This window comes from Odontesthes bonariensis, chromosome 12 (assembly GCF_027942865.1).
Source record: "Odontesthes bonariensis isolate fOdoBon6 chromosome 12, fOdoBon6.hap1, whole genome shotgun sequence".
NCBI classification, from domain to species: Eukaryota; Metazoa; Chordata; class Actinopteri; order Atheriniformes; family Atherinopsidae; genus Odontesthes; species Odontesthes bonariensis.
Window position 1 is genome coordinate 37275388 of NC_134517.1, and position 26726 is coordinate 37302113.

General features: G+C 44.1%; 1 protein-coding gene across 7 annotated transcripts in view; it reads left to right on the plus strand.

Annotated features, from left to right (window-relative positions):
• cntnap5a (contactin associated protein family member 5a) overlaps window positions 1-26726 on the plus strand; it is a 243768-nt gene that overhangs the window by 55854 nt on the left and 161188 nt on the right. For 6 of the 7 annotated variants that reach the window (XM_075480316.1, XM_075480317.1, XM_075480321.1 and 3 more), the window contains one exon: window positions 1377-1570. In XM_075480316.1, the coding sequence (XP_075336431.1) occupies window positions 1377-1570 (194 nt within the window). Of the gene's footprint in view, window positions 1-861; window positions 1246-1376; window positions 1571-26726 lie in introns of those variants that run through there. The other variant, XM_075480319.1, reaches the window with a different exon arrangement.

Here is a 26726-nt window from a genome sequence, read left to right on the forward strand (position 1 = left end):
ATACTGCATACTACATGCTACATACTGCATACTGCATGCTACATACTACATACTGCATACTACATACTGCATACTACATGCTACATACTGCATACTACATACTGCATACTACATGCTACATACTGCATACTGCATACTACATGCTACATACTACATGCTACATACTACATACTGCATACTACATATTACATACTGCATACTGCATACTACATACTGCATACTACATACTGCATACTGCATACTACATACTGCATACTACATACTGCATACTACATACTGCATACTGCATACTACATACTACATACTACATGCTGCATACTACATGCTACATGCTACATACTACATACTGCATACTACATACTACATACTGCATACTACATATTACATACTGCATACTGCATACTACATACTGCATACTACATACTGCATACTGCATACTACATACTGCATACTACATACTGCATACTACATACTACATACTACATACTTCCATACTGCATACTACATACTTCCATACTACATACTACATACTTCCATACTGCATACTACATACTGCATACTACATACTACATACTTCCATACTGCATACTACATACTACATACCGGTTATGTTCACAAAATATAATACCCGTTGCCTTTTATCATAGGGAAAGCCATTACAATACAATTGGTGCTTTTGTTTTGAAAACAGGAAGTGAACCTACCCTCGTTGTAGCTAGCTTGAAACTGCTGTTTTGACAGGAAATGACGATCGGCGACGTCACGTTACGTTGCATCTTGGGTAGTTTGAGTATGAGTAGTAACCTCATGATGCATACCCAACATTTAGGAGAATCTAGTATGCATCCGGGAACTTCTCACTTACTCAAACTCGCTTACTAACTCAGAAAGTTAGTAGGAGTAGTAGGAGAAGTAGGAGCGTCAGAGCAAAGGGAACACTGTGGCTGAAGTTCGTCCAGCTACTGGAGCCTCTTAATTCCACCTTAAAGTTTTAACCCGTCATGTTTCTGCTGGTTGATGTTCAGCATGAAGCAGCACGATGAGCATCACTGTTGCTGCAGAGCTGTACTTCAGTTATAAGTGCAGCCGAATCCATTTGAACTCCCGGTGACATTTTCTGACAAATCTGGGTCAAGGAAAAGTTTTTAAAAAAGCCCAGAAGATTGTTTCTTCTGGTTCTTTTTGACTCTCTGATCCAGCTGAAGGCTTTGAGGTGGAATAAAGCTGCTGCTGACTGATTTTCAGGTGATTCTTAGGTGATTTTTCAAGTGATTTTCAGGTGATTTTTCTGGTGATTTAGTCAGGTGACACCACGCCCACTTCCAGCCTCACTTCCTGTGTTTTCTCCCCCCCCCCCCCCCCACACACACACACAGGAGCAGGAGGCTGGTCTCCCTTGGTGACGGACCAGGACCCGTGGCTGCAGGTGGACCTCCGGGAGCAGATGGAGGTGACGGCCGTGGCCACGCAGGGACGCCACGACAGCTGGGACTGGGTCAGCAGTTACCTGCTGCTCCACAGCGACACCGGACGCATCTGGAAGCAGTACAGGCAGGAGGATGGAGTGGAGGTGAGTTATTAAGCTAATCAGTTAGCCTGTGGCGGGGTGGATAACACACCGAGAGAGTCGGTGCAGAAAGGAGGTCTGAGGCAGGTTTCTGGCTCCGGGTGGAGGAGGAGGTTAGTGTAAATGACTGTGCTTTTTGTTGAGGGTTAGAGGAGAAGGTCAAAGCTGTTTCTGTGTGCGCTCAGAGAGTGTGGAGCTGTGGAGTTGATTAGAATAAATTAGCATAAACTCCGGGAGCAGCAGGCAGAGGCAGCCGGGTTTAAAAGGTCGCCGACTGTTTGTGTAATCCGGACAGAAACCGGGACGGGGAAATGTCAGGCTGGGGCTGTGCAGGGAGAATGTGCGACGTTTGTGTCTGAGCGCCAGCTGTTTGGAGAGGAAAATAAGTACACCCCCTGTCAGTTCTAAGGGTTCACATGTCAGGACATCCACCAGGCGCTGAAATCCAGTGAATCCAACCTGAACACCTGACATACTGAGTCATTATTTACTGAACACAAACACAAGCAGTGTGTGAGAAACTAAGTGAACCCCTGATCCAGCAGCTGGCAGCAGCAGTGTGTGAGAAACTAAGTGAACCCCTGATCCAGCAGCTGGTAGCAGCAGTGTGTGAGAAACTAAGTGAACCCCTGATCCAGCAGCTGGTAGCAGCAGTGTGTGAGAAACTAAGTGAACCCCTGATCCAGCAGCCGGTAGCAGCAGTGAGTGAGAAACTAAGTGAACCCCAGATCCAGCAGCTGGTAGCAGCAGTGAGTGAGAAACTAAGTGAACCCCTGATTGTTGTAGATCTGCTGCTGTGTTTGGGATCTGTGCTGTTGATGAGCCAGTTTCAGCTTTAGCTGTCGGACAGATGGCCTCACATCTGACTCTGACACTTTGACTAAAAGTCATATCTCGATATTTTTCAGCTGAATGGCGATACTCGATATATATCGATATTTTTTCTGTGACGTAATTGGGGTTTACCCCAAAGGATTATAGCATATTAGAATATTTTTTTCCCCAGAGGCAAACCCTTTAAAAAACAAACAAACATATGGGCACATAGGTCACATAGGCACCTTTATTAATGTAAACAGAACCTTAAGTGCATCTCTTTGTGCACATTTCACACTTAAATAGATATCTCTGTGCACAAATAACAAAAGAGCAAAAACAAATGAAAACAAAAAGTAACAAACCAACTTCTGTACACGTTACATGAGAGCATCATCCGTACTGTGTCCTATATAACACACACAATTGAAAAACATTTTTTAAAATCACTAATTATTTATTTATAAATAATAAGGTATAATAATCAGGTCAAAGGTTTGTTGTAGAGCACATCTTAAAAACCAAACCAACCAAAGTGCTGTGCAGTTATCAATTATTATCATTAATTATGAATTATTTGTGTATGATTACAGACAGTTATGGAATTTATTAGATACTATTATCCAAAGTGTATTATAGTAAGTTCTGTGTAACCCTAACACAGAACACTTAAACACACACAGTGTTTTACTGAGAATTTTGCCTGTCATATATTTTTTGCTGCAAGCCAAGCAGCAAGACTGGCTCTAACATCCGTGTACATTTTGGGTAGCGCCTCTCTTGCGAAGTAGTTGCGACTGGTCAATTGGTATCTTGGATCCAGTGTTTTTAGCAGCTGTACAAAGCCGGTCTGCTCCACTGTGGATATGGGGGCCATGTAGGGATGGGAATTGATAAGATTTTTACGATTCCAATTCCATTTTCGATTCTGCTTAACGATTCGGTTCTTTGTCGGTTCCCTTATCGATTCTCATTTGGAGAAAAAGGACAACAAACCGGTCGATTAGCATCAACTTTGTTTAGTTTAGAAGTAACACGAGTCATGACCTCACAAACCCAACAACGGTGAGGTCCACATTGGTCTATCCTGGCCTGGGTAATTTAACTCTTCCTGCTCTGGTGAAAGGAGAAGCTGGAGGTAGAGGTGAACTGGGGGTAGTACCACCAGCCTCTGGCTCTGAGCCAGTCAGGCTCTGTCTCTCATGATTTCATCTAAATGTAATGCCTGAGAAGGCATTCATTTAACCTTAACCGTTACTAACAGCAGCTTTTACAATCAGGCAAATGGTGCTAACATGATAGGCAGTGTTTGTTAGTTAGTTACCTGCAGTGTTAGCCGAGGACATGCTAACGTTGCTAACGTTGCTGGGTTCAGATTCACCAACGTTAGTCCGGAGCAGATCGAAAACGCGACATTCATTCATAGTTATTGCATGTTGGTAGTATTTCCTCCCTTTGGTGAAATATTCACTTTGCAAGTTGCCCTGTTGTCGTCTTTTTTAGGGATGTGTAACCAAACTTTCGAGCGTTTGTACCGCTTGGGCGCCATGTTTACTGTTGGCTGCTGGCTGCGCTGGACTCGCCGCGCAACGTTGCGTCCCTAGGGCCATGTCTTTAGCGATATGGAAAGCCACGGCTTTGGTAATATCACGCCACTTGTCACTCGTTCATTCGTGAGGTACAGCATGGGTCAATGAAACTTGCTGCAGGGTTTGTTTCGGGGCAGAAAACTGGGGAGGCTGGGGAGACGTATTTTGACACACTCCTCATACTGCACTTTATGGCGCTGTTTTAAGTGGTGGAAGAGATTTGTCGTGCTCGAGCCTTTAGTTGCAAAAGCTTTTCGACATTCTTTACAGAAAACATTTTGTTGCTGGTTGTCTGCCACTTTAAATCCAAACCATCTCCAAATTATCGAGCCATTGTTCTTTCTCTTACTGACCAACTCCTCTTCTGCAGCAGACTCTGCCTCCATGTTGTCGCTGAGTAAATTAACGATATCGATACAAGCGATATTGTCCCGTGTTATATCTCATTTAGAAATATATCGATATATATTAAAATATCGAGATATCGCCCAGCCCTAGTATCCAGAGGAGTCCGGTGGACTCAATGGCTGCAGAACAAGCCCAGATCATCAGCCCTCCACCACCGTGCTTGACAGCTGGTGTGAGGTGTTTGTGCTGATATGCTGTGTTTGGTTTCCTCCAAACGTGCTGCTGTGCATTATGAGCAAACATCTCCACTTTGGTCTGCTCTGTCCAAAGGACATTGTTCCAGAAGTCTTGTGGTTTGTTCAGATGCAGCTTTGCAAACCTAAGCTGTGCTGCCATGTTCTTTTTAGAGAGAAGAGGCTTTCTCCTGCAGCCCTTCCACACAAGCCACACCTGTTCAGTCTGCTTCTAACTGTGCTGTTATGACCTTTAACCTTTAACATGCTGACTGAGGCCTGCAGAGTCTGAGATGTAGCTCTTGGGTTTCTGACCTTGGGGTGACCTTTAACCTTTAACATGCTAACTGAGGCCTGCAGAGTCTGAGATGTAGCTCTTGGGTTTCTGACCTTGGGGTGACCTTTAACCTTTAACATGCTGACTGAGGCCTGCAGAGTCTGAGATGTAGCTCTTGGGTTTCTGACCTTGGGGTGACCTTTAACCTTTAACATGCTAACTGAGGCCCGCAGAGTCTGAGATGTAGCTCTTGGGTTTCTGACCTTGGGGTGACCTTTAACCTTTAACATGCTAACTGAGGCCCACAGAGTCTGAGATGTAGCTCTTGGGTTTCTGACCTTGGGGTGACCTTTGACCTTTACCATGCTAACTGAGGCCCCCAGAGTCTGAGATGTAGCTCTTGGGTTTCTGACCTTGGGGTGACCTTTAACCTTTAACATGCTAACTGAGGCCCGCAGAGTCTGAGATGTAGCTCTTGGGTTTCTGACCTTGGGGTGACCTTTAACCTTTAACATGCTAACTGAGGCCCGCAGAGTCTGAGATGTAGCTCTTGGGTTTCTGACCTTGGGGTGACCTTTAACCTTTAACATGCTGACTGAGGCCCGCAGAGTCTGAGATGTAGCTCTTGGGTTTCTGACCTTGGGGTGACCTTTAACCTTTAAAGGATTCTGATTCTCTGACTCTGATTATAAACCCTGATAGTCAGAATAGTTTTCAGCCTGCTGCCACATGAGATACTTCCATACTTCCATACTACATACTACATACTTCCATACTACATACTACATACTTCCATACTACATACTTCCATACTACATACTTCCATACTACATACTTCCATACTACATACTTCCATACTTCCATACTACATACTACATACTTCCATACTACATACTTCCATACTACATACTTCCAAACCACATACTTCCAAACCACATACTTCCATACTACATACTTCCATACTGCATACTGATCGATCAGACAGTATGATCGATCTGGATCTGATTGTCAGAGTTGTTTTCAGCCTGCTGCCACATGAGATAGCTTCTCTTTCTAACGCTCTCTCTTTTTAACGCTCTCTCTTTTTAACGCTCCGTGGGCAGGTCAGTGTCAGATAACATCCTCTCACTTTCTCCGACACCTTTCAAGGTGTGGGAAGTGTCTGGTGTCAACACGGTTATTATGCTGCATCTTTCTGTCCTCCGTGTAAACTCCCGACGGCCCGTTCACGGATGCAGAGGCTAAGGAAATAGCCCCACGCTGGCACTTGTCATTAATTCTTCATTGTGTTTGCCCCAGTTATGTCAGAGGCTGCCAACAGGATGTTAAATTGTATTTCGAAGTGTTTTTCTACTTGGCAGTCCAATTAGCAGAGTGTGCAGTTGCCCACTGGCGTGTCGCTGCTGCAAAGTGATCTTTTTTTTTCATTGTCTTTGAATTAAAGGAGCGTCGGCACGGGCGGGTGAACAATATCTGGAGTTCTGCGCCGTTCTGAATTATTCATCCCTCCTCACCTGTTTAAAAATGGATTAACTGAAATGCATTTGAATGTAGGAATCAGACAGCAGGGAGGCTAAAATAAGAAGGTCCTCACACAGATCCGGGCTGAAGGCTGCGGTCCTGCTTCGGTGGAGCGCTGGAAAAAATCTAAGTCTTACCAAGTATATTTGTCTAATTTCTAGTCAAAATATCTCATTACACTTAATATCAGACACAACTGCCTAACAAGCACCAGTTCAGCCAGATATAGGGACTTGTTTGAAGACAATACATCTGGAATATCTTGTTAAATGAAAAAGTCTTGAAAACATCTTGTTTTGAGTCACATATCATATGAAACAAGCTTTTTTTCTTCATTTGAAGAGGTTTTTAAGCTAATTTCAAGATCACTTTTAACTCAAAAGTCCTAAATATCACATCTTATTTCAAGAAATCTGGACAAGCTGATTTTCACTAGTTCCATTGGCAGATTTTTTTTGCTCATTTCAAGCAAAAATGTCTAAACGTATTTACTTCTGTGACCGAGCGGCCCGGCAGGACTGCGCCTCAGCCCGTGGTCATTATCAGCGCCGACAGAAACGTCTGGGCAGGGATTTCAGCTTTATTTACATGTCTGACCATCTCCAGAACCGGCCGAACGATTCTGATCCGGCTGCTCAGCAGCAGCGGCTTTTCAGATCAAGAAAGCCTCATTAACAGGCTGCTGCAGAACTGAACAATCTGTGGAAGAGATCCATTTAATCTGAATCAGGTGTGCTGAAGCAGGGCCAAAACCTCCAGGACATTAAAGCTACAAACACATGTGGGCCGCCTGGGTCGTCTGCTTTAAGATTCAGCAGATGTGTAGAATTTAGGGCTGGGCAACGATTAAAATGTTTAATCTGATTAATCACATGATTTCCCTGATTAATCACGATTAATCGCATTTGTACGCAGAATCCAAAAATGAATCCAAAAGTAGCGTATAGCTTTTAGCATTTAGCTTTATTTTAAATGTGCTGCCATATGAATGAAAGTGCCATAACATTTGTTGTGCAAACACACTTTTAACATCAGCATCTTTCTGTAGTTTTTATGTAGAAGCCTCGCTCCACTGTCTGTTTCCTTGAATGACTTGCTGCTATCAGTTGTGTGTTTTGCCTTTAAGTGATATTTTAGACTGGAACTACTACGCTGAGAAGACAATTCAACTTGGCTGTAAAAGCAGGAGCTTTTTTTAAACATTTATTTTGAAATACGTGCTTTTATGTTGAAACAAGTAAAACAGGAAGTAGCGCCGGTTAGCTCCGTGAGCTTCACACCTGTAGCGGTGATGTTACCTGCTCGATTATCTTTATTTTATTCCTCCATGCTTCGTGGTGTTTGCTGTAACTGTGTGAACGTGATGCGTTCAACAGACTTTGACAATAATAAAACCTGCGTTAATGCGCGATAAAATATTTATCGTGCTTAAATAATTAACGAGTTAACTCGCCCAGCCCTAGTAGAATCAGCTGATAGTAGTTGTAAAATGGGGAGTTTAACCTTTTAAACGTCTGAGAAAAGCAAAAGAAAAACGTTTCTTTGCAGTTTTTCACATCCTGGGCAACAAAAAGCCATCTTTTTCTTTGAGTTGGTGGGTTTATGTCTCACAAACTCTCCAGAGATAAAGGACGGTCAATGGAAACTCTGAATCTCTGAATGTTTGCTGCATCTGGAACACAAACCGATGAATAAATGTATCCGTTCTTCAAACAGAGAGAACAACACGGTCCTTGTGAGCAACACGAAATGTTTGCAGTGATGGAGTTCTGGGAATATTGTGATGAAGCTCACAGTTTCCCCGTCACGCCGTCGGTCCTCAGATGGTTACATCTGAAAGAGGACGGGAGTTTGAATCTGTGTAAACATTAGCTGACCTGCAGCTTCCAGCCTAAGAGACGCTGGCTGTGTTCGAAGCCGCATACTTCTCCTACTAACTTTAACTTTTTTAAGTTCCCGGATGCATCCTAGATTCTCCTAAATGTTGGGTATGCATCATGAGGTTACTACTCATACTCAAACTACCCAAGATGCAACGTAACGTCGCCGATCGTCATTTCCTGTCAAAACGGCAGTTTCAAGCTAGCTACAACGAGGGTAGGTTCACTTCCTGTTTTTAAAACAAAAGCACCAATTGTATGGTAAAGACTTTCCCTGTGATAAAAGGCAACGAGTATTTTATTTTGTGAAAATAACAGGAAGTGCGTTGCTCACTGCGACTAGCTTTAGTAGCGCCAAATTCGTGGGAACAAAATTGTAAACAGCCGGTATTTTGTCAGGTTTTCAACACGTTGGGGATCTAAACGACTACTTTCTCACCTGAAAATGTTTCAAATGTTGCTAAAGTTTACAGAGTTTAGAGCTTAAGAGAAATCAGCTTCAGGCCGGTTGATTTCGGCTCGGGCAGGAGCGAAATGCATTGTGGGTAAATGCTCTGCATACTGTCTGATCGATGAGTATGCAGTATGTAGTATGTAGTAGGCAGTTTCGAACACAGCCGCTGCCATCCTTTGTGATGCTCCCACTCACTGAGGGACGCAGAAGTCTCTGAGCAGCACCTACAGCTCAGCAGGCGTTTGAATCGGACGCCACCGGCCTCGGTCTGTACTGCACGTGCTCAGACGGAGGATGAATGGCAGTGATTAGCAGCCAGTTTGTCTGCAGTCTCTAATGAAACCCAAACCTAAGCTGACTTTGGCTTTCAGCAGGACCTTTTTGGCAGATTCCACCTCACATCCGTCTGGAAGCTCAAAGGTGATGGCTGGCTGTCAGAAACTGAGCCGAGGGGAACTAATGAGCGAGCGGCGGCGGCTGCAGGCATTACAGCGAGCTCCCTCAGCCTCTCAGAGCCCAGCCAAATGAGCTCCATGAAAGAATTCTACAAATACTGCTGCTAACAGGCCGACTGCAACCGAGAAGATCACATAAAAGCTGATTATCTGGCTGTTTTAGAGTCCGGCTTTACATATTTAGAACTACGAACACAATGGTGATGCAGAGCATTTGTTCAGAAGAAAACAATGTAGAATAAATTAAAGTGAGAGCCATGCAAAATGAGTTTTAACACTTAAACAGGAGAAGTGATTCAATTCAATTAAACTTTATGAGTCCCTGAAGGTAAATTATATCCCTGCAGAATGAATTATTACTGAAGATCAGCTGATAAATAACACAATAAAATATAAATAAGCTGATAAAGTGTAGCAGAGAGGAAGGAAAGTAGGCTAACAGAAGCTGACTGAAGTTTGCTTTGGCTCGTTGTCTCGGTTATTTCTGACATTTTCAGCCGAAGGTTCAGAGATTCTGTTCCCAAAGTGTTTTCAAAGTGATTCTTCAGGTGATTTTCAGGTGAACTCTTGGCCTCTTTGCATCCTTTCCTCTTTGCCTCTTGGTCTCTTTGCCTCTTTGCCTCTTTGCCTCTTTTCCTCTTTTCCTCTTTGCCTCTTGGCCTCTTTGCCTCTTTGCCTCTTTTCCTCTTTGCCTCTTGGCCTCTTTGCCTCTTTTCCTCTTTGCCTCTTGGCCTCTTTGCCTCTTTGCCTCTTTTCCTCTTGGTCTCTTTGCCTCTTTGCCTCTTTGCCTCTTTTCCTCTTGGTCTCTTTGCCTCTTTGCCTCTTTGCCTCTTGGCCTCTTTGCCTCCTTTCCTCTTTGCCTCTTGGTCTCTTTGCCTCTTTGCCTCTTTGCCTCTTTTCCTCTTTTCCTCTTTGCCTCTTGGCCTCTTTGCCTCTTTGCCTCTTTTCCTCTTTGCCTCTTGGCCTCTTTGCCTCTTTTCCTCTTTGCCTCTTGGCCTCTTTGCCTCTTTGCCTCTTTTCCTCTTTGCCTCTTGGCCTCTTTGCCTCTTTTCCTCTTTGCCTCTTGGCCTCTTGGTCACTTTGCCACTTTGCCTCTTTGCCTCTTGGTCACTTGGCCTCTTTGCCTCTTGGCCTCTTTGCCTCTTGGCCTCTTTGCCACTTTGCCTCTTGGTCTCTTTTCCTCTTTGCCACTTTGCATCTTGGCCTCTTTGCCACTTTGCCTCTTTGCCTCTTGGCCTCTTGGTCACTTTGCCTCTTTTCCTCTTTGCCTCTTGGCCTCTTTGCCTCTTGGCTTTTTTGCCTCTTTGCCTCTTTGCCTCTTTGCCACTTTGCCTCTTGGCCTCTTTTCCTCTTTGCCTCTTGGCTTCTTTGCCACTTTGCCTCTTTGCCTCTTTGCCTCTCGGCCTCTTGGTCTCTTTGCCTCTTTGCCTCTTTTCCTCTTTGCCACTTTGCCTCTTGGCTTCTTTTCCTGTTTTCCTCTTTTCCTTTTTGCCTCTTTGCCTCTTTGCCTCTTGGTCTCTTTGCCTCTTGGTCTCTTTGCCTCTTGGCCTCTTTGCCTCTTTTCCTCTTTGCCTCTTTGCCTCTTGGCTTCTTTGCCTCTTTGCCTCTTGGCTTCTTTGCCTCTTTGCCTCTTGGCTTCTTTGCCTCTTTGCCTCTCCTGTCAGAGGTTGAAACACGGCAGAATTCAGTTTTAGTTGTAGTTCTTCTTTATATTTGGCAGAGTTGTGGACGGGCTCTTCCCTCTGAGACGAAGCTTCTGAAGGCTTTGCTGCCTGAAACAACAAACAGGTTTATTCTTGATGCTATGTTTAAAGTAAACTCTTTAAAAGCGGCAGTGCCCCAGTTTTAAATCCTGCTTTAACCCAAATCTCTGTATGATATTTGCGATCTCCTCCAGAGTTCATTAGCTGCAAATATTCAAAGGTAGGAAGAGGAACGTATTCCAGCGGGGAGTCCATATTATCCTTCATTATCCGTGCTAAGCCTTATTTAAAAATCTCTTTTTAATGCAAGCAGAGAATAAATGTGTGAAACAAATTCTCCTCCTTGAGGGGAATATTTAAACATTAATTTTCCTGCGTGTTAGCTGTTCAGGTAGATGGGGATCTAACGAGGACTCAAATGTGTTTGCATGAGCGCTAAAGACTCATTTTCTGCTCCTAATCTCCTTTCTTCTTCCAACACTGAGGTGAAAGCACTTCAGACCGGCCTAATGTTGCACAGCCGGAGCTCACAGGAAATTTAAACTACCCTTTGGTCACCATGTCTGAAGGCTGATGGCTCAATAAAGGCTCTGCTGCGTCAGCCAGCCGCGTCTCTCATTGGTGTTCGTGGTCCTCAGAGCTGTTTTTTTTTTGTCAAAACAAGTTGGACGGATTGAAATTAAACTCAAAGTAGGCATTATGAATTTGTCAGTTAAGTTTGAATCTGTGCATGATGTCCTCATGTGTAATCCAAAGTGCTCCGAAGGTCCTTTCGTGTCTGGCTGTTTGAGTAATCTTACGGAGAATAGAAAGTGTGGAAATGTTTTTATGATTAATGCAGCTTTTTGCAGCGTTCGTATGCGGCTGTATGTGGAGGTGTCCTTCACACCACGACAGGTCGTCTTAAAAGCCTAATCATCTCACATCGGGAGATTTATTCTTTGTAAAAGTGCATCCTTTCATCCTCTGGATATGTTGTCCTAGGCTGGTTGTTGGACCTGATGTGCAAAAAGGAAAAAGAGAGAATCAGAGAAAATACCGCAGTGCTTCGAACGTTTCGGCTGGTTTAACCTCCATCTGTAAACGAGCGCGCCGAAGACGCGTGGAACAGATGTTACTCTGGAACTGAAACACCTGACAGGATTAACCTGCATTCTGCAGAGAGAAACATGATCAGAAGAAAAGCTCGAGTAAAGAAAACAACAGTAAAAATCGGGAAATAGAAGCATTTCAACTCACACACTGAAGAGAGTTGAATGTATTTGGGATAAACAGCTTGAGAAAAACCCCGATGAGCAGGGATTAAAAAGGGACTTCTGTTCTGCAGGCTATGATCTGCGGCTGGTCAGGTTGGAGCAGCTGAATAAACTGAATAAAGCAGGACTTCCAGGATGAAAATGTAAGGATCCGTCAGGCTCAGAGTATGAAAGAGTGATTAGGGATGGGAATGGAAAACCGGTTCTTGTCTTTTACTTACCGTGACTACCTGAATCACAACCACCTTACTGCTGCCTACTGCACATTTATGTACACAGGCTAGATTTCTATATTTTTATTTCCAATTTTTTTAAGAATCCTGTTATAATATTGTTGTTGCAAGCTTATTTTATCTTATCTTTTATTATATTTGGACATCCAGTGCGGGCAACAAAGCAAAGAATTTCATTGTAAAGGGAAACACGTTTCTAACTGCACATATGATAATAAACCTTTGAATCTTTGAATCTTTGAACCGGTTCCCAGTGTTTCAGTTCCTTGGAATCGTTTTGGCGATTTTGCAAACGATTCCCTTATCGATTCCAGTGGGCGCGAATGACGTCACCACGCAGCGTTGCGTGGCGAGTCCAGCGCAGCCAGCAGCCAACAGTAAACATGGCGCCCAAGCGGTACAAACGCTCGAAAGTTTGGTTACACATCCCTAAAAAAGACGACAACAGGGCAACTTGCAAAGTGAATATTTCACCAAAGGGAGGAAATACTACCAACATGCAATAACTATGAATGAATGATTAACGTCGGTGAATCTGAACCCAGCAACGTTAGCAACGTTAGCATGTCCTCGGCTAACACTGCAGGTAACTAACTAACAAACACTGCCTATCATGTTAGCGCCATTTGCCTCATTGTAAAAGCTGCTGTTAGTAACGGTTAAGGTTAAATGAATGCCTTCTCAGGCATTACATTTAGATGAAATCATGAGAGACAGAGCCTGACTGGCTCAGAGCCAGAGGCTGGTGGTACTACCCCCAGTTCACCTCTACCTCCAGCTTCTCCTTTCACCAGAGCAGGAAGAGTTAAATTACCCAGGCCAGGATAGACCAATGTGGACCTCACCGTTGTTGGGTTTGTGAGGTCATGACTCGTGTTACTTCTAAACTAAACAAAGTTGATGCTAATCGACCGGTTTGTTGTCCTTTTTCTCCAAATGAGAATCGATAAGGGAACCGACAAAGAACCGAATCGTTACGCAGAATCGAAAATGGAATTGGAATCGTAAAAATCTTATCAGTTCCCGTCCCTAAAAGAGAGGCTCAGGGAACATATGGATTGGACACCACAGTGTCATGCCTGTGTGTTTTTTATTGCCACGTTTTTAGTTTCTGCTTCAGTTCTTAGTTTTAAGTTTTAGCTTCAGGTTTTTAGTTTTGCCACCTTCTTTCTCCTGCCATCAGCTGCACTAGATCACCCTCCACAGTATTTAGTCTCCAGGTTTTTCCATGTTCATGGCCAGATCCTCTTTCGTCACTCGTCATCAGCTAAGTACCTTTCTTGTATTCCATAGTTATGTTTTGCTTTTGTCACGTTTTAGTTTTTGAGATCCGGCTCAGCCGTGTCTCTTTAAAACCTTTTATTGGATATAAACCAAGTTTTGTTTCTGAAAATCAAATCAAATTTATTTATATAGCACATTTCATGTACAAAACAATTCAAAGTGCTTTACATAAAATAAAAGCATTGCAGCAGGGAGTAGAAGAAGCATTAAAAATACATAAAAGAATATAAAGAGAAACAAATAAAATCATTTAAATGAATTAAAAACCAGCAACAGTCCAGATAAGTTCAAAGATATCGTGCAGATTTCATGCATAGACACATGAGAACAGAAATGTTTTTAACCTGGATTTAAAAATGTCTCCATTTGGTGAAAGTTTAATCTCCACTGGCAGTTTGTTCCACTTGTTTGCAGCATAACAGCTAAATGCTGCTTCTCCATGTTTAGTCTGGACTCTGGACTGGACCAGCTGACCTGAGGCCTTGGATCTAAGAGCTCTGCTGGCTTTATATTCTCTGAACAGATCACAGATTGTAAACCATCAGCAGGCTTTTAAAATCTATTCTGTGACTGACTGGAAGCCAGAGTAAAGATTTTAAAGCTGCTGTGACGTGTTCAGATCTCTTAGTCCGGGTTAAAACTCCAGCAGCAGCGTTCTGGATGAGCTGCAGATGTTTAATGCTCTTTGTGGGAAGTCCAGTTAAAAGTTACAGTGATGGAGTCTGCTGGAGATGAATGCATGGATGAGTTTCCCCTGGAAACCTTTAATTCGGCTGATGTTTCTGAGGTGGTAAAAAGCTGCCTTGGTGACAGCTTTGATGTGGCTGCTGAAAGAATGGGCACCCTCCCCACCTGACACACAGAACTCCATCATCAGTAAAAGATGGAGGACAGATAACGCAGCTCGGGACAAACAGAAATGTTGTGGCTTCACATGAACCTGCGAGCTGTGGAAGCTTAGAGGAGGTCCAACAAAAAGCCTCTCAGCTCTGAAAACGGTCAAAAATTAAACGACGTTCAAACCTAAAACAGGTGAAATGTACCTCCTGAGCAGGTGGAAAATCTAACGCACAGTTCAGCTGTTTCACACAGAATAAAGCAGCTTCAGACCAACAAGGTTAAAGTCGGAGAAGTTTCCCGTCCGGGACAAATTCCATTTCATCCAAAGTGACTTTCAGAGGAAGAATAACTTTCAGAGCAGGAGAAAGTGGAGCAGAACAAAGTCAGAGTGAAGAAGAACTTTGAGTTATACAGCACCTTTCATAGATAAAAATCACAAAGTGCTTTACACAGTAAAACAAAATTACAAAGAGAAAACAAGTTCATATATGGATACAAAAAGTGACATCGGGCCAATCAACTAAAAGCCTAAAGAAGAATGTCTTCAGCTGCTTCTTAAAAGAATCCACAAACTCCAGTTAGGCAGCTTGTTCCATAATTTAGCAGCAAAAGCCTGGAAAGCCTGGAGTCTCCTCTGGTTTTAAAGGAAGTCCGTGGGACCATGAGGAGGTTCTGGCCTGAGGACCGAAGGGAGCGGCCGGAGCTGTAGGGACACAGCAGGTCAGAGACATAACCGGGTTCTGCCCCTGCAGGGCTCTAAAAGTCAACACCAAAACTTTAAAATCTATACGATATTTGATCGGGAGCCAGTGCAAGGAGGATAAAATTGGCGTAATATGAGTCCGTCTGCTTGATCCTGTTAAAAGTCGAGCTGCTGCATTTTGGACCATTTGAAGCGATTTAAAACAAATAAAAAGAGAATTGCAATAATCCAAACGTGAAGAGATAAAAGCGTGAATCACAATCTCCAGGTCAGAGTTGGACAGGATTGGCCTTAACTTTGCAATATTTCTTAGTGTCTAGAATGGCAGTCAAGAGACTAAAGCCCTGTTCGGACGGGAGAAGAAATCCCTGTAATATTCCTCTAACATGGGAGGAGTTGTTGGTTACGCACAACCCTCACATCCTGGATGCCATGCACGTCTTCATTTCACTTCCGTAAACCCCATCTGTAAACAGACATGGCGCCGGCCATGCGTGCTTGCAAGCAGCGCTTCATCCAGAACCTCCATGTTTGCAAACAGACACACCTAATTGTTTCTCTCTTTAAAAGGATGTGACGACATATTCCGCACTTATTACCGAAGGTCGCATTCGCACGGGCTTAGTATTACCTATGGTAGATACTCCGGACCGTTTCACAGGAGGTAGAATTCTCGGCAAAGTTTACCGACACACTCCGCTATCTTTACTGGCATGGCGCGTTCGGACGGGACTAGATTTCCCGGTTATTATTACTTTACCCCAGGTCCCCCCATTAAACTAGTCCCGTCCGAATAGGGCTTAAGACTGACCAAACCAGGCAACAAGATTCCTGATGCTCGACTGAACGGACGAGCCCAGAGAACGAGGTGGTTCAGGACCAGGGGAACTTTTCGAGCTAGAGTTCGGAGAGGAGGCGTTCATCAAGAAGTTCTGGAAGGTAGAGCGGGACGCCGGTTCTGATCCACCATCGTAGGGATGCAGAACCGGGCCGGGTTCCTGAGAGGAACTCTCTGCTGCAGACCCAGAAGCCTTTCTGAACCGGTTCTGATCCGTCGGACCCAGAAGCCTCTCTGAACCGGTTCTGGTCGGTCGGACCCAGAAGCCTCTCTGAACCGGTTCTGATCCGTCGGACCCAGAAGCCTTAAAGGGTTAAAGATATAAATATGTTTCAAATATCTGAAAGCTCTGACACGCGTCTCATTAAATACGGCTCCTGCATCTTTGGTCGAATTCTGCAAACAAACAAAACTTTGGCCGAAGAAAAGTAACAGAAAGTGTGTTTGTTTTAAGATAAAACACAGTTTTAATGTACATTAACCTTTAATTTACCTTAAAGTTAACTTTAACAAACCTCCTTTCTTTGTTTAGCTTTTCCACCTGTTATATCCAGGGTGGAAGCTGATACCAGCAGAAGCAGAAATTAAACCTGATTTATTCTCACAGTAATCAGTCTGATTGATCATCTTTGTAGCCGATCGGTTTGTTATCAGCTGATGTCTCCGTCCTCATGGCAGCGAACACACAGACGCCCTCAATAAAGTTGAACTGGACAGAGAATCACACCCATAGATCCCTCAGGAGGTGCAAACCTTTACATTTACAGATGTTAGATGGAAATTTAAAGGAATATTTCACCTTTTCCAGCATCGTCAGCTCTCCAAAAAAGTAAAACAATCAGGATGAAATGAGCTAAATTAGGGCTTAAGTAAAGCGTTCAGCTTTCAGTCTGGCTGAAGGCCAAACCTTTAAAATTACTCATGTAAAAATGCAGTTTGTGAAAGCTGCAGTGAATATCCTTCATAACGGTCTCCGGAGAATACTGCGGGAATAACGGGACATAATGATGCTCATCGGTCAATGAAACCTATCGAGCACGACTCTCCATCAGCAGGACCGAGATCACCGGAGTTAATGCCCAGAGTCAGCAGCCGGCTGTGAAGGCTGCAGAGTTTCACTATTACAGAATAACTCTCCTGGAAAAGGAAAGAAGGAAAGGAGACAAAAGGAAACAAAAGGAAACAAAAGGAAAGGAAGGAAACAAAAGGAAACAAAAGGAAAGGAAACAAAAGGAAAAGAGAAGGAAAGGAAACAAAAGGAAAAGAGAAGGAAAGGAAACAAAAGGAAACAAAAGGAAACAAAAGGAAAAGAAAGGAAAAGAGAAGGAAAGGAAACAAAAGGAAAAGAGAAGGAAAGGAAACAAAAGGAAACAAAAGGAAAGGAAACAAAAGGAAAGGAAGGAAACAAAAGGAAACAAAAGGAAACAAAAGGAAAGGAGACAAAAGGAAACAAAAGGAAAAGAAAGGAAACAAAAGGAAAGGAGACAAAAGGAAAGGAAAGGAAAAGAAAGGAAACAAAAGGAAACAAAAGGAGACAAAAGGAAAGGAGACAAAAGGAAAGAAAAAGAAAGGAAAGGAAAAGAAAAGAAAGGAAACAAAAGGAAAGGAAACAAAAGGAAAGGAGAAGTCACGCTCAGACTCTGAGGAAACATCTGAACCGAGTCACAGAATAACTCTGCTGTTACAGACTCAGTCTCTGAGGAAACATCTGAACCGAGTCACAGAATAACTCTGCTGTTACAGACTCAGACTCTGAGGAAACATCTGAACCGAGTCACAGAATAACTCTGCTGTTACAGACTCAGACTCTGAGGAAACATCTGAACCGAGTCACAGAATAACTCTGCTGTTACAGACTCTGAGGAAACATCTGAACCGAGTCACAGAATAACTCTCCTGTTACAGACTCAGACTCTGAGGAAACATCTGAACCGAGTCACAGAATAACTCTGCTGTTACAGACTCAGACTCTGAGGAAACATCTGAACCGAGTCACAGAATAACTCTCCTGTTACAGACTCAGACTCTGAGGAAACATCTGAACCGAGTCACAGAATAACTCTCCTGTTACAGACTCAGACTCTGAGGAAACATCTGAACCGAGTCACAGAATAACTCTGCTGTTACAGACTCTGAGGAAACATCTGAACCGAGTCACAGAATAACTCTCCTGTTACAGACTCTGAGGAAACATCTGAACCGAGTCACAGAATAACTCTCCTGTTACAGACTCTGAGGAAACATCTGAACCGAGTCACAGAATAACTCTCCTGTTACAGGCTCAGACTCTGAGGAAACATCTGAACCGAGTCACAGAATAACTCTCCTGTTACAGGCTCAGACTCTGAGGAAACATCTGAACCGAGTCACAGAATAACTCTGCTGTTACAGACTCAGACTCTGAGGAAACATCTGAACCGAGTCACAGAATAACTCTGCTGTTACAGACTCAGACTCTGAGGAAACATCTGAACCGAGTCACAGAATAACTCTGCTGTTACAGGCTCAGACTCTGAGGAAACATCTGAACCGAGTCACAGAATAACTCTCCTGTTACAGGCTCAGACTCTGAGGAAACATCTGAACCGAGTCACAGAATAACTCTCCTGTTACAGACTCTGAGGAAACATCTGAACCGAGTCACAGAATAACTCTGCTGTTACAGGCTCAGACTCTGAGGAAACATCTGAACCGAGTCACAGAATAACTCTGCTGTTACAGACTCAGACTCTGAGGAAACATCTGAACCGAGTCACAGAATAACTCTCCTGTTACAGGCTCAGACTCTGAGGAAACATCTGAACCGAGTCACTGAATAACTCTCCTGTTACAGGCTCAGACTCTGAGGAAACATCTGAACCGAGTCACAGAATAACTCTCCTGTTACAGACTCAGACTCTGAGGAAACATCTGAACCGAGTCACTGAATAACTCTCCTGTTACAGGCTCAGACTCTGAGGAAACATCTGAACCGAGTCACAGAATAACTCTCCTGTTACAGACTCTGAGGAAACATCTGAACCGAGTCACAGAATAACTCTGCTGTTACAGACTCTGAGGAAACATCTGAACCGAGTCACAGAATAACTCTGCTGTTACAGGCTCAGACTCTGAGGAAACATCTGAACCGAGTCACAGAATAACTCTGCTGTTACAGGCTCAGACTCTGAGGAAACATCTGAACCGAGTCACAGAATAACTCTCCTGTTACAGGCTCAGACTCTGAGGAAACATCTGAACCGAGTCACAGAATAACTCTGCTGTTACAGGCTCAGACTCTGAGGAAACATCTGAACCGAGTCACAGAATAACTCTGCTGTTACAGACTCAGACTCTGAGGAAACATCTGAACCGAGTCACAGAATAACTCTCCTGTTACAGACTCAGACTCTGAGGAAACATCTGAACCGAGTCACAGAATAACTCTCCTGTTACAGGCTCAGACTCTGAGGAAACATCCGAACCGAGTCACAGAATAACTCTCCTGTTACAGACTCTGAGGAAACATCCGAACCGAGTCACAGAATAACTCTCCTGTTACAGGCTCAGACTCTGAGGAAACATCTGAACCGAGTCACAGAATAACTCTCCTGTTACAGGCTCAGACTCTGAGGAAACATCCGAACCGAGTCACAGAATAACTCTCCTGTTACAGACTCTGAGGAAACATCTGAACCGAGTCACAGAATAACTCTCCTGTTACAGACTCTGACTCTGAGGAAACATCTGAACCGAGTCACAGAATAACTCTGCTGTTACAGACTCAGACTCTGAGGAAACATCTGAACCGAGTCACAGAATAACTCTGCTGTTACAGACTCTGAGGAAACATCTGAACCGAGTCACAGAATAACTCTCCTGTTACAGACTCTGACTCTGAGGAAACATCTGAACCGAGTCACAGAATAACTCTGCTGTTACAGACTCAGACTCTGAGGAAACATCTGAACCGAGTCACAGAATAACTCTCCTGTTACAGACTCTGAGGAAACATCTGAACCGAGTCACAGAATAACTCTGCTGTTACAGACTCAGACTCTGAGGAAACATCTGAACCGAGTCACAGAATAACTCTGCTGTTACAGGCTCAGACTCTGAGGAAACATCTGAACCGAGTCACAGAATAACTCTGCTGTTACAGACTCAGACTCTGAGGAAACATCTGAACCGAGTCACAGAATAACTCTGCTGTTACAGACTCAGACTCTGAGGAAACATCTGAACCGAGTCACAGAATAACTCTCCTGTTACAGGCTCAGACTCTGAGGAAACATCTGAACCGAGTCACAGAATGACTCTGCTGTTACAGACTCTGAGGAAACATCTGAACCGAGTCACAGAATAACTCTGCTGTTACAGACTCAGACTCTGAGGAAACATCTGAACCGAGTCACAGAATAACTCTCCTGTTACAGGCTCAGTCTCTGAGGAAACATCTGAACCGAGTCACAGAATAACTCTGCTGTTACAGGCTCAGACTCTGAGGAAACATCTGAACCGAGTCACAGAATAACTCTGCTGTTACAGACTCAGACTCTGAGGAAACATCTGAACCGAGTCACAGAATAACTCTCCTGTTACAGACTCAGACTCTGAGGAAACATCTGAACCGAGTCACAGAATAACTCTCCTGTTACAGACTCTGAGGAAACATCTGAACCGAGTCACAGAATAACTCTCCTGTTACAGACTCTGAGGAAACATCTGAACCGAGTCACAGAATAACTCTGCTGTTACAGACTCTGAGGAAACATCTGAACCGAGTCACAGAATAACTCTGCTGTTACAGGCTCAGACTCTGAGGAAACATCTGAACCGAGTCACAGAATAACTCTGCTGTTACAGGCTCAGACTCTGAGGAAACATCTGAACCGAGTCACAGAATAACTCTCCTGTTACAGGCTCAGACTCTGAGGAAACATCTGAACCGAGTCACAGAATAACTCTGCTGTTACAGGCTCAGACTCTGAGGAAACATCTGAACCGAGTCACAGAATAACTCTCCTGTTACAGGCTCAGACTCTGAGGAAACATCCGAACCGAGTCACAGAATAACTCTCCTGTTACAGACTCTGAGGAAACATCCGAACCGAGTCACAGAATAACTCTCCTGTTACAGACTCTGAGGAAACATCTGAACCGAGTCACAGAATAACTCTCCTGTTACAGACTCTGAGGAAACATCCGAACCGAGTCACAGAATAACTCTCCTGTTACAGACTCTGAGGAAACATCTGAACCGAGTCACAGAATAACTCTGCTGTTACAGACTCTGAGGAAACATCTGAACCGAGTCACAGAATAACTCTGCTGTTACAGACTCAGACTCTGAGGAAACATCTGAACCGAGTCACAGAATAACTCTCCTGTTACAGACTCTGAGGAAACATCTGAACCGAGTCACAGAATAACTCTCCTGTTACAGGCTCAGACTCTGAGGAAACATCTGAACCGAGTCACAGAATAACTCTGCTGTTACAGACTCAGACTCTGAGGAAACATCTGAACCGAGTCACAGTATAACTCTGCTGTTACAGACTCAGACTCTGAGGAAACATCTGAACCGAGTCACAGAATAACTCTGCTGTTACAGGCTCAGACTCTGAGGAAACATCTGAACCGAGTCACAGAATAACTCTGCTGTTACAGACTCAGACTCTGAGGAAACATCTGAACCGAGTCACAGAATAACTCTGCTGTTACAGACTCAGACTCTGAGGAAACATCTGAACCGAGTCACAGAATAACTCTCCTGTTACAGGCTCAGACTCTGAGGAAACATCTGAACCGAGTCACAGAATGACTCTGCTGTTACAGACTCTGAGGAAACATCTGAACCGAGTCACAGAATAACTCTCCTGTTACAGGCTCAGACTCTGAGGAAACATCTGAACCGAGTCACAGAATAACTCTGCTGTTACAGACTCAGACTCTGAGGAAACATCTGAACCGAGTCACAGAATAACTCTCCTGTTACAGACTCAGACTCTGAGGAAACATCTGAACCGAGTCACAGAATAACTCTCCTGTTACAGACTCTGAGGAAACATCTGAACCGAGTCACAGAATAACTCTGCTGTTACAGACTCAGACTCTGAGGAAACATCTGAACCAAGTCACAGAATAACTCTGCTGTTACAGACTCTGAGGAAACATCTGAACCGAGTCACAGAATAACTCTGCTGTTACAGACTCTGAGGAAACATCTGAACCGAGTCACAGAATAACTCTGCTGTTACAGACTCAGACTCTGAGGAAACATCTGAACCGAGTCACAGAATAACTCTGCTGTTACAGGCTCAGACTCTGAGGAAACATCCGAACCGAGTCACAGAATAACTCTCCTGTTACAGACTCTGAGGAAACATCCGAACCGAGTCACAGAATAACTCTCCTGTTACAGGCTCAGACTCTGAGGAAACATCTGAACCGAGTCACAGAATAACTCTGCTGTTACAGACTCAGACTCTGAGGAAACATCTGAACCGAGTCACAGAATAACTCTCCTGTTACAGGCTCAGACTCTGAGGAAACATCCGAACCGAGTCACAGAATAACTCTCCTGTTACAGACTCTGAGGAAACATCCGAACCGAGTCACAGAATAACTCTCCTGTTACAGGCTCAGACTCTGAGGAAACATCTGAACCGAGTCACAGAATAACTCTCCTGTTACAGGCTCAGACTCTGAGGAAACATCCGAACCGAGTCACAGAATAACTCTCCTGTTACAGACTCTGAGGAAACATCTGAACCGAGTCACAGAATAACTCTCCTGTTACAGACTCTGACTCTGAGGAAACATCTGAACCGAGTCACAGAATAACTCTGCTGTTACAGACTCAGACTCTGAGGAAACATCTGAACCGAGTCACAGAATAACTCTGCTGTTACAGACTCTGAGGAAACATCTGAACCGAGTCACAGAATAACTCTCCTGTTACAGACTCTGACTCTGAGGAAACATCTGAACCGAGTCACAGAATAACTCTGCTGTTACAGACTCAGACTCTGAGGAAACATCTGAACCGAGTCACAGAATAACTCTCCTGTTACAGACTCTGAGGAAACATCTGAACCGAGTCACAGAATAACTCTGCTGTTACAGACTCAGACTCTGAGGAAACATCTGAACCGAGTCACAGAATAACTCTGCTGTTACAGGCTCAGACTCTGAGGAAACATCTGAACCGAGTCACAGAATAACTCTGCTGTTACAGACTCAGACTCTGAGGAAACATCTGAACCGAGTCACAGAATAACTCTGCTGTTACAGACTCAGACTCTGAGGAAACATCTGAACCGAGTCACAGAATAACTCTCCTGTTACAGGCTCAGACTCTGAGGAAACATCTGAACCGAGTCACAGAATGACTCTGCTGTTACAGACTCTGAGGAAACATCTGAACCGAGTCACAGAATAACTCTGCTGTTACAGACTCAGACTCTGAGGAAACATCTGAACCGAGTCACAGAATAACTCTCCTGTTACAGGCTCAGTCTCTGAGGAAACATCTGAACCGAGTCACAGAATAACTCTGCTGTTACAGGCTCAGACTCTGAGGAAACATCTGAACCGAGTCACAGAATAACTCTGCTGTTACAGACTCAGACTCTGAGGAAACATCTGAACCGAGTCACAGAATAACTCTCCTGTTACAGACTCAGACTCTGAGGAAACATCTGAACCGAGTCACAGAATAACTCTCCTGTTACAGACTCTGAGGAAACATCTGAACCGAGTCACAGAATAACTCTCCTGTTACAGACTCTGAGGAAACATCTGAACCGAGTCACAGAATAACTCTGCTGTTACAGACTCTGAGGAAACATCTGAACCGAGTCACAGAATAACTCTGCTGTTACAGGCTCAGACTCTGAGGAAACATCTGAACCGAGTCACAGAATAACTCTGCTGTTACAGGCTCAGACTCTGAGGAAACATCTGAACCGAGTCACAGAATAACTCTCCTGTTACAGGCTCAGACTCTGAGGAAACATCTGAACCGAGTCACAGAATAACTCTGCTGTTACAGGCTCAGACTCTGAGGAAACATCTGAACCGAGTCACAGAATAACTCTCCTGTTACAGGCTCAGACTCTGAGGAAACATCCGAACCGAGTCACAGAATAACTCTCCTGTTACAGACTCTGAGGAAACATCCGAACCGAGTCACAGAATAACTCTCCTGTTACAGACTCTGAGGAAACATCTGAACCGAGTCACAGAATAACTCTCCTGTTACAGACTCTGAGGAAACATCCGAACCGAGTCACAGAATAACTCTCCTGTTACAGACTCTGAGGAAACATCTGAACCGAGTCACAGAATAACTCTGCTGTTACAGACTCTGAGGAAACATCTGAACCGAGTCACAGAATAACTCTGCTGTTACAGACTCAGACTCTGAGGAAACATCTGAACCGAGTCACAGAATAACTCTCCTGTTACAGACTCTGAGGAAACATCTGAACCGAGTCACAGAATAACTCTCCTGTTACAGGCTCAGACTCTGAGGAAACATCTGAACCGAGTCACAGAATAACTCTGCTGTTACAGACTCAGACTCTGAGGAAACATCTGAACCGAGTCACAGTATAACTCTGCTGTTACAGACTCAGACTCTGAGGAAACATCTGAACCGAGTCACAGAATAACTCTGCTGTTACAGGCTCAGACTCTGAGGAAACATCTGAACCGAGTCACAGAATAACTCTGCTGTTACAGACTCAGACTCTGAGGAAACATCTGAACCGAGTCACAGAATAACTCTGCTGTTACAGACTCAGACTCTGAGGAAACATCTGAACCGAGTCACAGAATAACTCTCCTGTTACAGGCTCAGACTCTGAGGAAACATCTGAACCGAGTCACAGAATGACTCTGCTGTTACAGACTCTGAGGAAACATCTGAACCGAGTCACAGAATAACTCTCCTGTTACAGGCTCAGACTCTGAGGAAACATCTGAACCGAGTCACAGAATAACTCTGCTGTTACAGACTCAGACTCTGAGGAAACATCTGAACCGAGTCACAGAATAACTCTCCTGTTACAGACTCAGACTCTGAGGAAACATCTGAACCGAGTCACAGAATAACTCTCCTGTTACAGACTCTGAGGAAACATCTGAACCGAGTCACAGAATAACTCTGCTGTTACAGACTCAGACTCTGAGGAAACATCTGAACCAAGTCACAGAATAACTCTGCTGTTACAGACTCTGAGGAAACATCTGAACCGAGTCACAGAATAACTCTGCTGTTACAGACTCTGAGGAAACATCTGAACCGAGTCACAGAATAACTCTGCTGTTACAGACTCAGACTCTGAGGAAACATCTGAACCGAGTCACAGAATAACTCTGCTGTTACAGGCTCAGACTCTGAGGAAACATCCGAACCGAGTCACAGAATAACTCTCCTGTTACAGACTCTGAGGAAACATCCGAACCGAGTCACAGAATAACTCTCCTGTTACAGGCTCAGACTCTGAGGAAACATCTGAACCGAGTCACAGAATAACTCTGCTGTTACAGACTCAGACTCTGAGGAAACATCTGAACCGAGTCACAGAATAACTCTGCTGTTACAGACTCTGAGGAAACATCTGAACCGAGTCACAGAATAACTCTGCTGTTACAGACTCTGAGGAAACATCTGAACCGAGTCACAGAATAACTCTGCTGTTACAGACTCAGACTCTGAGGAAACATCTGAACCGAGTCACAGAATAACTCTGCTGTTACAGACTCTGAGGAAACATCTGAACCGAGTCACAGAATAACTCTGCTGTTACAGACTCTGAGGAAACATCTGAACCGAGTCACAGAATAACTCTGCTGTTACAGACTCTGAGGAAACATCTGAACCGAGTCACAGAATAACTCTGCTGTTACAGACTCAGACTCTGAGGAAACATCTGAACCGAGTCACAGAATAACTCTGCTGTTACAGACTCTGAGGAAACATCTGAACCGAGTCACAGAATAACTCTGCTGTTACAGACTCTGAGGAAACATCTGAACCGAGTCACAGAATAACTCTCCTGTTACAGGCTCAGACTCTGAGGAAACATCTGAACCGAGTCACAGAATAACTCTGCTGTTACAGACTCAGACTCTGAGGAAACATCTGAACCGAGTCACAGAATAACTCTGCTGTTACAGACTCAGACTCTGAGGAAACATCTGAACCGAGTCACAGAATAACTCTCCTGTTACAGACTCTGAGGAAACATCTGAACCGAGTCACAGAATAACTCTGCTGTTACAGACTCTGAGGAAACATCTGAACCGAGTCACAGAATAACTCTCCTGTTACAGGCTCTGAGGAAACATCTGAACCGAGTCACAGAATAACTCTCCTGTTACAGACTCAGACTCTGAGGAAACATCTGAACCGAGTCACAGAATAACTCTCCTGTTACAGGCTCAGACTCTGAGGAAACATCTGAACCGAGTCACAGAATAACTCTCCTGTTACAGGCTCAGACTCTGAGGAAACATCTGAACCGAGTCACAGAATAACTCTCCTGTTACAGGCTCTGAGGAAACATCTGAACCGAGTCACAGAATAACTCTCCTGTTACAGGCTCTGAGGAAACATCTGAACCGAGTCACAGAATAACTCTCCTGTTACAGGCTCTGAGGAAACATCTGAACCGAGTCACAGAATAACTCTCCTGTTACAGACTCAGACTCTGAGGAAACATCTGAACCGAGTCACAGA